Source organism: Macrosteles quadrilineatus, unplaced genomic scaffold (genome assembly GCF_028750875.1).
Source record: "Macrosteles quadrilineatus isolate MER2022 unplaced genomic scaffold, UCM_ALF_1.0 Scaffold_5__1_contigs__length_97177068, whole genome shotgun sequence".
NCBI classification, from domain to species: Eukaryota; Metazoa; Arthropoda; class Insecta; order Hemiptera; family Cicadellidae; genus Macrosteles; species Macrosteles quadrilineatus.
Window position 1 is genome coordinate 10,637,539 of NW_026542598.1, and position 17,239 is coordinate 10,654,777.

General features: G+C 34.3%; 1 protein-coding gene across 7 annotated transcripts in view; it reads right to left on the reverse strand.

Moving 5' to 3' along the window:
- LOC128993779 (ubiquitin carboxyl-terminal hydrolase 47) overlaps positions 1-17,239 on the reverse strand; it is a 44,897-nt gene that overhangs the window by 11,527 nt on the left and 16,131 nt on the right. For all 7 annotated transcript variants that reach the window (XM_054417765.1, XM_054417766.1, XM_054417763.1 and 4 more), the window contains 11 exons: positions 16,629-16,803; positions 15,289-15,410; positions 13,894-14,087; positions 10,812-11,013; positions 10,074-10,289; positions 8,644-8,808; positions 7,442-7,618; positions 6,803-7,001; positions 3,320-3,564; positions 2,070-2,187; positions 739-831 (listed from right to left, as the gene is read on the reverse strand). In XM_054417765.1, coding sequence (XP_054273740.1) covers positions 739-831; positions 2,070-2,187; positions 3,320-3,564; positions 6,803-7,001; positions 7,442-7,618; positions 8,644-8,808; positions 10,074-10,289; positions 10,812-11,013; positions 13,894-14,087; positions 15,289-15,410; positions 16,629-16,803 — 1,906 coding nt within the window. The remainder of the gene's footprint in view (positions 1-738; positions 832-2,069; positions 2,188-3,319; positions 3,565-6,802; positions 7,002-7,441; positions 7,619-8,643; positions 8,809-10,073; positions 10,290-10,811; positions 11,014-13,893; positions 14,088-15,288; positions 15,411-16,628; positions 16,804-17,239) is intronic.

Genomic DNA, 17,239 nt, shown 5'->3' on the forward strand with positions numbered 1-17,239 from the left:
TTGCTTCTTTTAATAAGTGAAAGCCACTTGGCAAATAATTCTGCATAAAACATTACTAAAGTTTGATCTAGAGGGGTTTTCGAGTTGAGTATACATTATAATTTTAATGAAAATAAAAAGGATGACATATTTCATTATTCACTATTCTATTCTATTCATGGTAAACAACATTTTGACCCCTACATTCATTTTGTAAAAACAATACATTTTTTGAATAGATATTATACAAACTGTTTCTACCTAAATTATTGACATTATAACATTATTTATGATGTTCTCTTAATCCTCCAGTACATGTGCAGCTAATAGTAACACCAGAATACGCACACGAATTTAAACTTAAAATCACTTGTGGCGCACAGATATGAATTCCCATGCTGAAGACACACAAAGAACCCACATCCCCTGCACTGAAATCGGGTAGGCACGATCACAGAGGTGACATCGCCCTCTTTCTTCTTCGTTGCTTGGAGCAGGTGCTGGAGCTACTATCATGGACAACTTTACACGCACCTTACTTTACATCCTCTTAGCTCAGGGCCAACTGACGCTAAGACGGTCAAAACACCGCCATTGTTCTTGGAAAGATATTGGGGGAAGGTATAAGGCGAGTCATGTCATTTGCTTGCGATTCACTTATTTTGGCACGCTTTTTCAAATACGCTGACTCTGAGTCCTCGATGCGTGTACTGGAGGGTTAACACAACAGAATATGGGCTTGCACAGCATAGTGGTTACCTTTGTCTTGTGAGTTGACTGCATCCCCTCCTTGTTTGTTGCTGGAATCCTGATTTGAACTGAGGGGAGGTATTGATAACCTGGCCAGAGTTTCTGTAATCAATGGTTAATCATAAGTTAACAATAAAAAAAAAACAGTTGCAAAATCTACTTTATTGCATGTGTTAATGACGTTTTAAGGCCAAATCTAAAATCAACAAAATCTCATGTTGAGTTACACTGTTCTTCCGTGTTTACAAATATCGTGTGTTTGAGATACTAAAATTATGGATCCAGCAAGAAATGTCTTGGCTCTTTATCCGATGTCATACTTTAAAGAGCTAGGAACTAACTTTAAACTCATTTTGCAAGGTCTGGATAAATTCATATCCCCAAAATTTCAATATTTTTGAGGGATCTTTCTTTACATACCATAACTAAAATGGTTGTCCAATGTTACTGTTATCTGTATTAAGGTTCACCACAAAAGTTTTTTACAGTGTAATAAAAAGACACTTAGACTGAATTTTTAGCAATAAATTATACAAAACCTAAATAATTCTTCAGGTTAACAGTTTACATCTAAAATAAACACTAAAACATTCAACTAGGCTATAATTAATCTTCAAAACTATTAGCATTCAAATTGCAAACATAACTGTTTTTACTTTCTCCACAATTTTGATGAAATTTGGTATGTAGATACTAATTCATGGTAACTCCATGAGGTTTTTTTTTATTTTTTGAAATTTGAATTTTTAAAAGGGATTTTCCCATAGCAGAAAAATTGAGTTTTTTCTAAAATGGCACAAACGATTTAAAAAAAGATTATTATATTAGCCCTTTTAAGCCTGAATAAAATGGTATAGCTCCCATTGCTGTAAAAATTACGGTTCAAAAGTTATTTTTCCTTTAAAACCATTTAAAAAAAAGGAAAATCGGATTATTGAAAAAAAAACTGGGTTTGATAAAAATCAGTATGTTATGGACCTTAAAATTCTAAACAAAATAGTGCAACCACCCATTGCTGTAAACATTACGGTTCCAATGTTATTGCAACTTTTGTGATTTTCCACTGCTTGTTACTCCCACTGCTTACTTATGATAAAGGTTGTTGACAAGCTAATGGGAGAAAGTATGTGTCATTTGCTGATACCGTTTTCTTGTTTGTTTTTTTTTTCATTGTCGTCTTAGCATAATGAAATGAAAAACAGATGGCCGTTAGTGATGAAAAATCAGTAAAAACATGGAACGCACCCATCTTTCAATAATGATTCAGGGTATAAGTATAAGACATACGTTTTTAAGTGTTTTTATAAAAAAGTGAGGTAGTAAGTGATATATTGTCTAACCTGGGTCGGTGGCCGGCAGTGCGATGTGCAGTGTGATGACATGTTCAAACCTATCAATCAGACTGTACAACCGTGAGGAGAGAAACGGCTTCTCTACTGGACCTCGGCTCACGTACATCTGCAAAGTTACAACTCTAGAACTAACGGAACTATTACATAGACACCTCTCCTCAGAATATCCAACCGTTGACTTTTGCATACCATCTAGGTAAAAGGCTGAAGAGTTCAATGAGTCATATCACAAACTGTGCTACAAAATTCTGTGTCTAAAATTCTATTTTCATTTTCTCTCTAAGTTTCTACTACTGAGATGGTTGATTCGATGTACATTGCAATACTGTCTTCAGATGAGAAAGTGCATGACTTGTTGTAATAAGGTTTGATTTAAGACCAATTTAGAAGAGTTAACACCCAGTGACGTACTTTATTTGCTTCGTAAACTTTCATGAAACTCCGTTTGCACAAAGAAAACGTGTCTTCCCTAAAAAAAAAACACTTTTTCATTTGCTCCTTGGGTCTCAGGAGGGAGAGACCTCCCCCCCTCCATATAAATCTGACCCTGAGCGGCAATACATTTAATTCTGGATTTTCTCAGGACTATGTTCTATTGAGTGATCCTGTTTTTCCATTATGAATCTGCGGTCTTGACTTACACATGTTCATTTCCTAAATACCAAATTTTTTATAAAGACACCTCCTCACAACAGGGATGAAGACGACTTAGTATTTAGCTTGAAAATGAATTTTCAGGATAAAAACTGAGGTCGGTTATTGTAAAACAGGGCCTTAAAAAACTTACATTTTAAGACGTTTTAGACCCATAATTTGTGTGTAAAATCCAGGGAGGCCACAGACCGGGGATTCCCGAAAAACAGGGGACTATGAGTTAATTTAGAATTTTTTGGGGAAAACCTGATTTTAGCACCATTTTGTTGTAATAAGGTTTGATTTAAGACCAATTTAGAAGAGTTAAAACTCCCAACGACGTACCTTATTTGCTTCGTAAACATTCATGAAACTCCGTTTGCACAAAGAAAACGTGTCTTCCCTAAAAAAAAACACTTTTTCATTTGCCCCTTGGGTCTCAGGAGGGGCAGACCTCCCCCCCCCCCCACTTATAATCCGTCCTTGGGTGGTAATACATTTAGTTCTGGATTTTCTCAGGACTATATCCTGTCAACTAATCCTGTTTTTCCATTGAGCGACCGCTATAACAAAACTGTATTCTAGAGACTTTTTTTTGTCCTCACCCTATTACAAGAAGACAAGCCAGCGTCCTGAAGAGTTTGCGTGTCGTCCTCCAGCAGCAGATGGTAGTTAGTGTAGCGTTCGACCACCAACACTATGTCCTCTGGCTTGATGTCAACTGAGTCACACGTAGCAATCAGATTCTTCAACTCTCCCACCGTGCTCGTCAGAGAACTGCGGAACGGAATTGAGCCCTCCGGAACATCTTCTTTTTCCAAATCGATAATGTGCATTTTCACAGTTACACCTGGAAATGAAATATGTTGTAAAATACAGTTACTTAACTAGCTTAACTAGTTTTTTTTTTTTTTTTTTTTTTTTTTTTTTTAAGGAAGAGTCCAACTACTTATTAGAGAAAAATTAGAGTCAGACTAAAAAAAAATTGAAATGTGAGAGTAATAAGTTCACTCAACATAACTCGCCTTCAAATCTGAAGGTAGCTGGTCTGAATCCAGAGATTGGTTCCAAACCCCAGATGCCATTATTTGTCATTGGGCTATGAATTAATTATGCTATCTAACAAAAAGGTCAACATTAGATAGTAACAAGACCAGGGGTTGGACCATTCCCTTTCAAAAAGAAAAAAATTCCACTGGCGTAAAAACACACAAAATAGATAACACAGATATTAGACGAATCAGTGTTGTGTTTTACGGTGTGTATTTGTTGGCTCCTGGACTCTTTGTTTTTTCAGGTTACCTACATGGAAATTAAATTAATAAAATTGCTAACCTAAAATATTGGATACTTTCCTGTTAAAGGGAACATTCATTATTATTGATGATTTTTTTCTCAATGTATCGATTATCGATATTAACAAATTGAAACATAGCAGCTGACAACTACGATAAATATTGTTCAGTATCTACAAACAATAATGAAATGAAACGGTTCTAAAAAATAACCTAACATAACTAACCAAACTTGCTGCAACATTTAAAAATTTCGAGTTTAACTTGCCTTTTCTATTATCAAACCCAAACGGAATTTTTAAATGGTACAGCAAGTATGGTTTGTTATGTTAGGTTAGCTTTGAACAGTTTCATTTCTTAATCCATATAATAGACTATTTTAGCCTAAACAAGATCAGTTAGTTGTTGTTAATTTGTAATGGATTGAAAAACAAAAATATCGATATATCAAAAAAATTATCGATAATAATGAATGTTCCCTTTAACAGGAAATACCCAAATATTGTGATGAGAATAGTAGTGTACAAGTCTCTTTCATAGGTATGTTAAAAGACACTAGAGCAAAAGAAGCTGTTTGTAACTATGGGAAAATAAAATGAAATTGGGCTTGGCACACCGAAACTTAAATAAAACAATAAATGATGTGTAACTTAAGGGTTATATGTTTGATTTTGAATCCAAGTAATCAGCCATTCCATTGTTTCGGACGGGACATCCTGAAGGCTTTACTACTAAATATCAAGAAACTCTGTAAATATTTTGCTCAAATTGTGCTTGTATACTAGCAGGCAGTGTCTACTAAAAACCTATAATAGCCTGTATACCATATACTTTTGTTTAAACCTGTCAAGAACTTTGAAAGGCCCGTTACAGACAGGATAAAAAAGAGACAGAGGATCAAGTGCATGAACTCCATGTTTAATTTTCTGTGAATCATACTGAAATTAAATTTTAAAGAATATGCAATTGACACTTTTTTACTTTTATCTACTAACTTAGACTATTGGTTTGAGCCTTGGCATCATTATAATGATGGAAAAAAATCAAATTAACAATAATAAATTAAATTATATTTAATTAATAAAATATTAATATTCTTTAGACCTGTATTAAGAAATTTTGTGTATTCATAATCCATGAAAAACAAATTTGCACAGCACTTTACCGGCGCATTTGCTGTGCATGGCATGAACTATCTGGACCTAAATCAGCTTTATGGATATTTAAAACTAGGTTGCTACAATGAATTCCCAACAACTGATTCTATTATATTTTAAAATACAATTTCATTATGATTGAAATACCTGAAGATATTAAGCTTTTCTTCCTCCGACGGAAACCTCTATTGAATAGGCTACCAAACAAAGGGAACCAGGAACAAAGGTTGGAAAGGAAGGGATTAACTGAAACAGGAAAAAGGAAAAGGATAAGTGGACCTAAATGGAATGGGAAAATGCAAATAAATGAATTCAAAGCAAAGGTAATGATGATTTACAAGGAAATAGCTATTTGTACATTAAGATGACAAAGTCTGTAATTGTGGCTCAAGAACTGTAGATGGCCGTAAGAAGCTTTCGCTGTGTGCGGCCGTACATGTAGAGAGCGGCAATAGTGGCTTGTGCATGTAATATACACAAGATCTTTACCACAACCATAATTAACTTATCATAACACACAGATTAACTTTTAGTTGTATAAAAGTATCATTTAGGTTGTTTGCTTTTTTCAGGTTATGTTATTTGCTTACAGGATGTTAATGTTTTATTGAAACACCAACAGTGAAATCAGCTGGTTTAGTAAGAAAAAATAATAAAGCAGAATAATTGATAATTAATAATTTTCATGCAGTGGTAGGAAAAAGTTATTTTAGTCAAAATATACGTGTCTTTAAGGAAAATTGAAGAGTTTATCAAACAAGATTTTTGAGCTTGAAAGATTTGAATTTAACTTTCTGTCCTTCTTTTATTAGAACTCTTTGCACGGAACAGTACATAAGTAATAGTGAAGGCTGCATGACAAAGATTAGTTCTCTCTGCTTAAAGTAACGTTTCAAACGTTAATATAATATGATTTATAAACAAAATAGGTACTTTACTTATTAAAATAAATATTATGTATGTTATAGTATGCTATGCATAGTTATATATATATATATGTTTGCGATCTAATTTCAGTTATGTCACAGAAAACATACTACTATTTAACCCAGAATGGTGGCGCTGCCAACGAAATGACAGGCAAAGCTCTCTCAAAGTAGGTACTTAACGCTTTTTACCATGCCGTTGGCATTCTGGGTTATAGTAGTATGTTTTCTGTGGTTATGTCCAAGATTATGTAGTTTCATGTTGTGCATATCACAACTATTAAAATTGTTGAAAGTATATTGTGTAAATGAATTATAGGCTACTCAATATTTATATTTTATGTTATTTAGACAACACGAAAGTAGGCCTATATATATTCTGTATGGAGCCTGGTAATGGTGGAGAATATATACTCACGATCGCTGAATCATTTAAGCACAGTTTTCATTCCAAAGGAATTTCAAGCACACAGATTTCCTCAATAGGATTGTCTAGAGAATGTATGAAAAACCACTTTACCAAAATATTTGACTTACACAAAAAATGTGTTTCTACTATATAAAATTGTGCGATATTATTTTCAAACATTCTGAATACAATGTCATTTTTTAACTTACGATAACTATTGAAAATGTATGTGTGAATGTATATATGTACATGAACGTATATGCACATGAATCACTAAGATAAATGCTCTGACAAAACTTACAACCAGGATGGTAGACTTCAAACTCCTCGTCATCATCTTTGATTTCCAAAAGCAAATCTTCTATTTTCTGTGTGGCCATTATCTCCGCTAGAGTCTCTTTCTCTCTTTCGTCGAAACTGACGTCAATCGTGTCTTGTATCGGGTTGTAACACACCAAGCGACAGTTTGCTCTGTCTACTTGTCCACTCAGCTTCAAAACCTATTGAAATAAAAAACAGTCAGCTAGACTTGTCTTCACGCAATTTTGTGGTTTAACATTTGGTTTGAATTTTAAATAATAATTTATATAATTAATTAGTTTCTTTGATATTCAAAGGCAAAACGCAGAAAAAATTTTGTTTTAAGGAAAAGAAGTATCTGGGATTTTAGTTTAGCTTTGACCATACAACCAGGATATAAACATAGACAAAACCAGTCCTGCAAGCCATGAAAATAAAAAAAATTAGGACAATATGAGGTTTGCTGAGTTAACAATTCATAATTTCCACGTAAAACCCGATTGATAAACATTTTAGAGACAACAAAAGAGTTTTAAGAACCTAAACTAACTTAAATAAATCAAGCATCAACCGTCATAATCTCTCACGAGCATCTAATGCGGTTTCAGCATATAATAACGAATATGTAACTGAGTCTTACATTGTAGGCCTCGGTGGTGATTTCGTAGAGCGAGGTGTCATTGTGAACATACACCTTGGCATCTGTGAGTCCCTTGGTAGGATGATGACAATGAACTTTCAGCGTAGACATCTCAGAGTGTCTCTCCTTCAATCTTCGGTCCATGTCATACTTGTCCTGCAGCTCTCTGTGAAGATCCTGTCATCATATGAACCAGTTTTAACATAAAAATCTTATTAGGCCTACACGTTAAAATCTTAAATGTCCTCTGCGGTGACGGCAATATTGGAACATCTTCCGCAGTTACAGTGAAATCGGAAACAGCTTCCGTAGCCACAGCGACATCATCATCGTCTGTCACGATTGCAGAAAATCCTTACATCACCCAGGATAGCGACAAAAACCAATCCAATTTTTATCCATTAGCATCTCTGCATCCACTCTCTGCAATCCCAAAAATAAAAGTTTGGCTCGGCTCGACTCGCTCAGAGTTTGGTTCTCTGGCCCGACCCAACCCTAAAATATCTGGGACCCAAAGATCGCAACAAAGATTTGAATAATCTAAAATAGAAATCGAATCATGCTTATTTTCATGTGTAGCTGCAAAATTTACAGTTCAAACAAGCTTTTTCCATGGTTGACAAAATTAACAGCTTTATCAGAGTTTAAAAGTTGAGAAGGTAAGGGTGAGAAGGCCCTGACTTGTGCAGCCACTGAAAATAAAGTTTGTGGAAATAAAGAGGAAATCCGCAGCCTTAAAGTGTCTACTTCAAAATTTAAGCTCCGGCTATAATTTGGTGACATAACTGGTTGATGGTTTCAAGACAAACATAAAGGCTTCACCAATCCTTTCAGGAGTTAATTTTATCCAAGTAATACGGGTTACATTCCCCAAGAAGACAAGGTATAACAGTGTGTCAGGAAAGGTTTTTTTACTGGAAAGTCACAGATCTTACCTATACTGTCACAGTTTCTTATAGTGAAAAATCACACCATTGTAAAATTTCAAATTCTAAGTCTTCTTGAGCTCAACACAATAGAGGATTTTAAGGAGTTTGTGACCAAGATCAACATCCACTACAGTCAACAGTAGTTGGTTTTGTTTTGGATTAAAAATTACTGTATCGAACATAGGAAATATAACAAGACATAAATTACAAGAACAATTTTAACAACTATCCCATCTCGTTAGTACTTCTACATCAATATATGCAAGGGCCTACCTTTATGTGTTCAGGGAAATCCTCAACTCTGACAGCATTACAGTTGTCAGAAGAGATCTGTCTATACATGAGCATGTAGGCATTGGTACTGGAGCTGTAGGCACCACTGTAGTAACCCCTCAGAGCACCACCTCCAAACGTCTTGGCTATGTCATCATTGGTTATCTGCCAGACAGAGGGGTAATGTTAAATTAAGCTCTAACTGGTGTATAACTTTACTTTTCCTTCTAAATAAGTAACTAGTGTAGATTTAACATTAGCTTTGAATTATTATATAATATCATATAGGAGGAGAAGAATTTTTTTTTTCGCCTAGCACCATCGGTCCCCAAAATAGATTTACTATATATAATGTTTGGTAGTAATGTCAGCTCAAAAATGTTTCAGTAAAAAGTTTTGGGAAGAAAACATGGCCTAGGAGGATAGAAAAGCTTTACTTAAGTGAATGAGTTGTTAGAAGATAGTGTAGTTAATGAAAATTTACACAATCTTATATTATTAACACTTCCCGAGCGGCAACTACGCAAAGAATAATTTGGTGGGGTTAAAAAAAATTATTTTGAAATTTTGATGTTTTTCCACATAAATTCATGAAAATCTCACACGGTCACAAAAAAGTGATCTCGTCTAGCGCGATCGTGGCAAAATTCTGTTTATCTCCTGCTGCCGCATAGACATCATCGTCATCCCCCGAGGTAATGAAAATGTGTTCACTTTCTAGCGCGATCGTGGAAAAATCATGAACATCTTCCGCAGGTGTGTAGACATCAACATCGTCTCCTGTGGCCACGGAAACGTGATTGTCGCGGCAAAAAGACTAAATTCCGAGTTATCATGACCATTTTGAAATTTAATACTAATTCCCGACTTTTTTGTTTTTCCCAACTACTAGACACCATGTGTATAACTCTTTCTTTTTATTGCTAATGTAAATTAAATGCTTGAATTTATACTTGACGTAATAAGAGTCCTCTTTTTATTGTTTGTACTGTATATTTTATTCATCTATTTTATCATCATTTTATTTTCATCTATTGGCTTCAAATGAGTAGGGTTTTGATAGTAAGTAGGTCTACACTTTTAAATAAGTGATTGTTTTCCAAATTATTCATAGAGGTTAAGTATTTTTTAAGTCTCGTCTGCACCACTTAAACACTGTAATAGTTGCCTTGGCAATTTAAACACTTTATCTAAGTTTAAAAAAATAATTTTACCACACTAAGTAGAACAATTAAGTTTTGTTTCTAAAATGAATAATTGATGTGTGAATATTTCCTACAGCAGATCTAAAGAACAGCATTTTTCCCCTTTTATGGCCTCTTCCCGTTACAAAGCACGGGTATAGCTTGTACTTTACTAAATGGAAGGTTTATTAATATTGACATAGGCAAGTATTCATATGGCCAGTTTTGTTTTAGTACAGTTCTTACCCTAGTAACACTGGTGTCGTTGAAGCAGAACCAGTCGCCGTTGGAGAAGTCCTTGATGTAGGCATAGTAGTGTCCACCGCTAGCACTGCCGCTATGTATCATGATGCTGAACAGCTGATACACGTACGGTCCGTTGGGCAGTCCGTGACGTCTGTTCTTCTCATTCTCCACGTGATTAGAACTGCCGCCACTCACATCGATGCCTTCATCATCGTCCTACAACAATGCAGTCAAGTATTAAGACAAGTGAGTCTGAACTAAATGCATTTAAATAACAAATTATACCAACATTTCGAGAATCAGACATTGCCAGAAGTAGGAATAATATTTTAAAAAATTCCTAGCAGTCACCAATGTAACACCAATGTAAAAAGGGTTATTAATAACTACAGGAGTTTTCTGTTAATAAAGTTTTCCAATGACGTCCGGTCTTTGCCAAGTGAGCAGGGGGGTTAAATCCTGACACTCGAATTCAGTTCTTTACTTTCACCATCGCTAATTCTAGCCGGTTCCCTTCCCTAATGATTAGTCTTGTCATAAAGGACAGCCTTGATTTGAGGGAAAATTGACACTCCTGCCACTTCACGGGGGCCAACACCAACACAATCTGTTGTCAGTTGGTGAATGTTAACGTAGGAAGATGTTTGGACATAAAAAAATTGTGTGCAGGGTGAAGGAAGTCGGAGATATTTGTAAAAAGTAGCATAAAGTTGACAATGTTTGCATTCCTGTACAGACCTGGTTGATATCTGCTGTGTTTGTCATCTCCTGATTGGGCTGACAACTCTCGTCGTCCAGTGCAGAGCCACTGTCCGTGGTGCTGCTGTCGTCACAGCGGCTGACAGTCAGCTCTTCAGGCAACCCCTCACTGTTGCTAACCTCTTCTCCCCCTCCCTGCTCTATGAAGCTGTTCAAGTCTAGCAATTCTGGGAAGGTAACTCTGTAACATCAGATAATGCTCAATTGATTTGGTATTATATGAGCCCATTGAGCTCCGAGCTCCATGTTTGATGACACTAGACTAACGTAGGTCTAGCAAAACCTCCATTTGAAACTCTCTAGGGGAATAAAAATCCACAAATGGTTGAAAGCTATATGTGACGTGTGCTGCAACCTAAGAGTCAAGTTTAGAACTACAATACTTAAGATTTTGGTTAACCAATGCTGTTTGTGCGGTAAATTTATGATCAAAGGCATTTTCTCTCCGCCCAAGAGACAGCACCATAGATTAAGAGATTAAGTCCTTGGAGCCTCGACGTTCTAACTCATAAAACACTTTAAGAACTACAAAGAAAAATTATAATCCCACAGTATACTAGATATTTTAAGTACAATCACTCTAGTGTTTGAAAAAATATTTTTGGACAGTAAATAATTCTTTATTAACTGTTTGAAATCAATATGGATGGACGAGATTGGATTTTTAGTTCGAGACGAGACGAGACGAGACGAGATTTTTTATTTCTCATAAAATTTCGAGACGAGATCGAGACGGGATTTCCCTTCTCATACACAACGGGAAATGCACGTTCAAAATTTTTACCTGATTTTGTAACATTGTTAGATGACTGTTTAAATACAAAAATAATGATAATAGGCAAGAATATTTACAATCTTTTATTAAAAAACATCAGCATAACATTTTTTTATTAATAACGCCTAACTTATTAAAAATGCCTACGATTAGAAAACATAGTGATATCAGTTAGGATAGATTTCAACTTATCCTAAAATAAAATAAATCATAAAATAAAAGCAATATTAATTTTTATAAAATAGTTACTTGTTTTGACTTTTTATAGTACAGTAATAAAACATTCCTCACACTGCTTACACTTAACAAAACTTCTCAAATGTTATTAAAGTAATATTATTAAAATAATTAAAGTAATATTTACATTTAAAGAATTAATTAAATAAGAACGCCTTCGCAAAGGAAACGCAACTACAACACGCTCCTGTATTGCGGGTATTGCATTAACTTTCTGCAGGCGTTTTTAATTTTTTTTTTTTTAATTCTCGTCTTGATAAAAATCTCGGCCAAAAAGAAATCTCGTCTCGTGTAACAAAATTTAAAATTTCCCGAAAATTTCCCGAAATTTTGAGACTTGACCATCCCTAGAAATCAACGAAATTAACATTGCTCTTATGGCGGGCAAATCAAAGATGGCCGCTAGCTTCTATGGACTCCCTTGGAGAACAATTCAAATCAAATCAAATCTTTATTCATCATTAAATAACATGAGTTACAATAGATTTCGTCAAAAATGTATAATGTAAAAACCTTTGACACCTCAAAAATATGACTAGGCCTACAGCATGAAAGACAATTGGTTTAGGCCTAAAGGTTTCCAGACAATAAAATAAATTCAAAACTACAAAGAATATTTCTAATGTCACAGTATACTAGCATAGACTAACCAACACAAGTAGACTTGTCATCCCATTGTAAATTTTGAAGCACGTTTTTCGTGTCTAGTTCATGTACGGTGACACTGGGCGCTAGTGTCGACAAAATTTTGTTTCTATTGTTTTAGGGTTAATTTCTTGATTTGTGCTTTACTGTTTGGTTATATAACTAGGAGACAAGTTATTGTTTATGATTAGATCGTATTATTTGGTTAAACGAGGTTTTAAATGACTGCAATAACTTTAAACAAATTGTAAACAAAACACGACCTCTACATAAACTAGGGATGGACGAGATTGGATTTTTAGTTCGAGACGAGACGAGACGAGATTTTTTATTTCTCATAAAATTTCGAGACGAGATCGAGACGGGATTTCCCTTCTCATACACAACGGGAAATGCACGTTCAGAATTTTTACCTGATTTTGTAACATTGTTAGATGACTGTTTAAATACAAAAATAATGATAATAAGCAAGAATATTTACAATCTTTTATTAAAAAACATCAGCATAACATTTTTTTATTAATCACGCCTAACTTATTAAAAATGCCTACGATTAGGACACATGAGGGTTTAGGAAACATAGTGATATCAGTTAGGATAGAGTTCAACTTATCCTAAAATAAAATAAATCATAAAATAAAATATTAATTTTTATAAAATAGTTACTTGTTTTGACTTTTTTATAGTAATAAAACATTCCTCAAACTGCTAACACTTAACAAAACTTCTCAAATGTTATTAAAATAATTAAAGTAATATTTACATTTGAAGAATTAATTAAATAAGAACGCCTTCGCAAAGAAAACGCAACTACAACACGCTCCTGTATTGCGGGTATTGCATTGACTTTCTGCAGGCGTTTTTAATTTTTTTTTTTTTTTTTTTTTTTTTTTTTAATTCTCGTCTCGATAAAAATCTCGGCCAAAAAGAAATCTCGTCTCGTGTAACGAGATTTAAAATTTCCCGAAAATTTCCCGAAATTTCGAGACTTGACCATCCCTAACATAAACCGTACAGAACTAACAATAAAATTGTCTTCAGTTGTTGCATAAGGATGAGAAATCTACTTGGGGGAGTATGTTTTATCTATGATACTAGGTATTTAAATTATTATCACTGGTGTTTGGAAAATTATTTTTGACAATAAATAACTCTTCAGCAGCTGTTTGAAATGATCCAATATGGCCGCTAGCCTCCAAGGACTCTCAAGTGAATGCCGTCTAAAGTCAGTTCTAGTCCTAACTCATAGGAGTTCCACCTATCTGTGGAAGAGCTTGGTAAAAGATGTCTACTTAAACCGTAAACAGCTTGGGTGGAAGTTGACAAGAAGAATCAATTAAACTTAATAATATTTATATATTCAAAACCTTAGGCAGACAACACAAATTAAAATTACTAACTTACTTGTCATTCAGCTTAATTCGATGCATGGTGTTGTAGTCAAAGTCAAATCTCTTCAGGTGAAGAGTGAGAAGGTAAGGAAACTTTGTGAACTTCAACCCCTTGTGTGCATCACATTTTTTGTTGCAGTTCTCACAGAAGTACTGGTTGGCTCCGTCAAGGGTTTCGGGCTGGACAAATGCTCGGAGGGCTTCCACCTGAGACCAAATAATGCAATTTCAATAATATTTTCTGCCCAGAGTGGTTTCCATTCTAAGGGTATTATAAATTTTTCAAAAGTTCTTCTAGGCTTGGTACTCTTTAATCGACCGCTTAGAGTATGAATACTTGAATAGGGTATTTATTATAACCAAGCAAAAATCATCACTGTTAATGAATCGTTGTTTGAAATAACATATTACATCTCCAAGATGACTTACCAAATGTTTAGAATGAACATTTGGCTTAAACTATATTTACAACTCTTCAACTTATCAAAAACTATTAGAAATTAAAGTCTAGTGTTTCATAGACGTGTTAAGGCCAGATTTCAAATGCGGCAAATCTTAAGAAAAAAATTAATATACAAGACATAAGTCTCACATTTTAAATTCCTGTGTAGAGTTACAAATTTGCTTGTGTTTCCATAACTTGTGCTGTGTGCAAGGCAGTAAACATCTAAGGTACTCAACTCCTGAATATTTGGGAGATTTTCAGGAAATTATTCCAAAATTGAAAAAAAAGTTATTTCAGAATGTTGAATCTGGTTTGGCATAGCACACTAAATTATTTTTGTGACACCATATTCTATAAAAAACTGTACTTTTTATATTAGGACTTTATTGTTTGCGAATTGGGTTCAAGATTGAAATTTCATGGATTTGACTGTCACTAACATTGGTCAAAATCCGTTATGTGCCCACAACTCCAAAACTTGTTAATATGAACATTTAAGTGTACAAAACGTAGTTTTTCAATGACAGAGTACTTTGTCGCAACAATTAGATAACGATTAATTTTAGTTCAGTTACTAAAAAAAAAACTAATTTTAAGCTGCTCGAGAAGTTCTCTTACTTTCTTACAGCTTAAAAACTTAAAACTTCTCTAACAGCTACAGTTGTTGTTATTCTACTATTTTGTGTGCTTTCTCCAAATGTATAAAGCATGTGAAAAAAACCTTTTCTAAATATCACATTTTTCATTATTTATTACCTATAAAATGTTTCAATAAGTTATAGAACTGTAATTGGAAAAAAATAGAGTTGTGGGCATGTAAAGGTTTTTGACCCTAATATTTAATAAATGAACAGTAAACAAGAGCTCCCTGATAGTTGTGAGAAATAAATTTCTGAAATCTTTAAAGGAGTTAGAATGAACTATATATTATTTAAGTCAAGGCATAACAATAAAAGAACTAACCACACTTCCGTAGGCGACGGTGCTACCAAAGGGACGTACAGGCAGCGGAATATCTAAAAATGTGTCTTCTCTTGATTTCTCCTTACCACATTCCAGACATTTCACATAGTCTGTCATTTTACCTTTAACAAAAAAAGGCAGTTAACAAATTTTACCTCATAGGAAGTTTCATTCTTTATTTTTACTATTGGGTATAGGCTAACAAATGGCTAGCATTCTCCTACAACAAAGTATGACGCCAACAAAGTATGGCTTGGTTTTAATAGTAACTAGCATCCAACAAAGCTATTTGTATATTCTTTTTGAATTTTGACAGTATGGAGTGATCCATGTATTGCTTATATAATTTTTTATTGTGGTGTTTTTACTCTTTCCTTATTTTTATATTCTTTGTAAAGATGACGACAGAACAACAAGAATTTATATTGGTTTTAATTGAAGACTTCCTTCATATTTTTGACCACAGAGAAACATCGTGAACACAGGATTCTTTTTATTGTGTTTTTAGCGAATTTCCCATATAGGGAATAAGCTATTACTGTAGGTCTCATGGTAAGACCTGGACCGATTTACATTTCCTTTTGGAGTCCAAAAACACCATCCGTTCAAATTCATGTGTCCGTTAGCACGACAACTCGAGCAAAAATGATCTGATTTTGATGAAATTTGGTATAAACGTGTAAACCTACATTTATTCGAACGAGTTTGCGAACCAGCATGATCGGACCATGGGAACGGGGGTTTATGGGGTAAAAATAGGGTTTTCCCATTTTTGACCCTAAAAACATAAAATTTTGGAATATCTTGCCCAACCATTTTGTAGAGCTTAAAAAAAGAAATAATTTAGTATATTGAAGCATTGTTGTATGCCTAATGGTTACAAAGAAAATTCAAAAAGTGTACATTTAAAACTCCCATGTTATTCTTATGGAGAAAATGAAAACTGTTGTAGTTTACTTGTTTATGGATATTAAAAATTTGGCAAATTTATTTATTTCATCCCATACTATTGACGTTTGGTCAAAACACACTTCTTACCTTCCCCGTAGCAGCAAACCTAAGCACTCGTTAAATCTAATGCCATTTAAATTGTGAATAAATACGACTTATTAATGAAAATATTTTAGTAAAAATGTAATCAGACATGTGGAAATTCGCTTAGTCTGCAGATTTGCTGCGGCGGGGGTATTTATATTACTTCTTGTTATCGGACCTTTTTAGCTACTTTGACCCCACCTCAGCCAAGTTAGTCGATGATCGTGACTACTGTATCTAACAGGCCATTGGCACAATACATATGAACCTTTGAACAACATATTTTCTTAAGAGTAAGCACTCACCTTGGTAAAGCCTATCAATCAGATCAGCTTGATTTGTGTCTTTGAACACTTGCTCCAGGGCGTCAAACATAACCCTACACAACTCCTGGATGTCGTGTTGCTGCCAGGCCTCACTCGAGTCCCAGCCAAAACTGCGTGTCAACTCTGTCGTCTCCACTGCAGTTTTGATGGATGTCTGAAATCAATTATTATATTACCCACATCATACATTATAAAGAGAAAGGTTTAACAGGCAATAACTACTTTCAGTTCATATTATTGAAGCACAATGTTATTTCTTGAGATGTCTACTTTAGTCATATTCTGTATTGAGTCTTATTTTGTTAGTTTGTTTTTGTTCAAGAACATAGTTAATTTCTTTGTTTTTGGCTTTTACATAATGTCCAAGGGTTTGTGTACAAATATTAAGAATAAGAATAAGAAATGATTAAGATGTGGATACAGTTTAACTTACGGATGGCCGGAAGCATTTTGAAAACTTGCTTTTCATGATTTAAATCTGATGAATAATGTAGGCCTACAAGAAGGTCCTTTATTTTGTTTTATGAAATTCAACATGGTCTAATAAAACAACCTTTTAAGTTACCCAAAAGATAAAGACTAGATTGTCC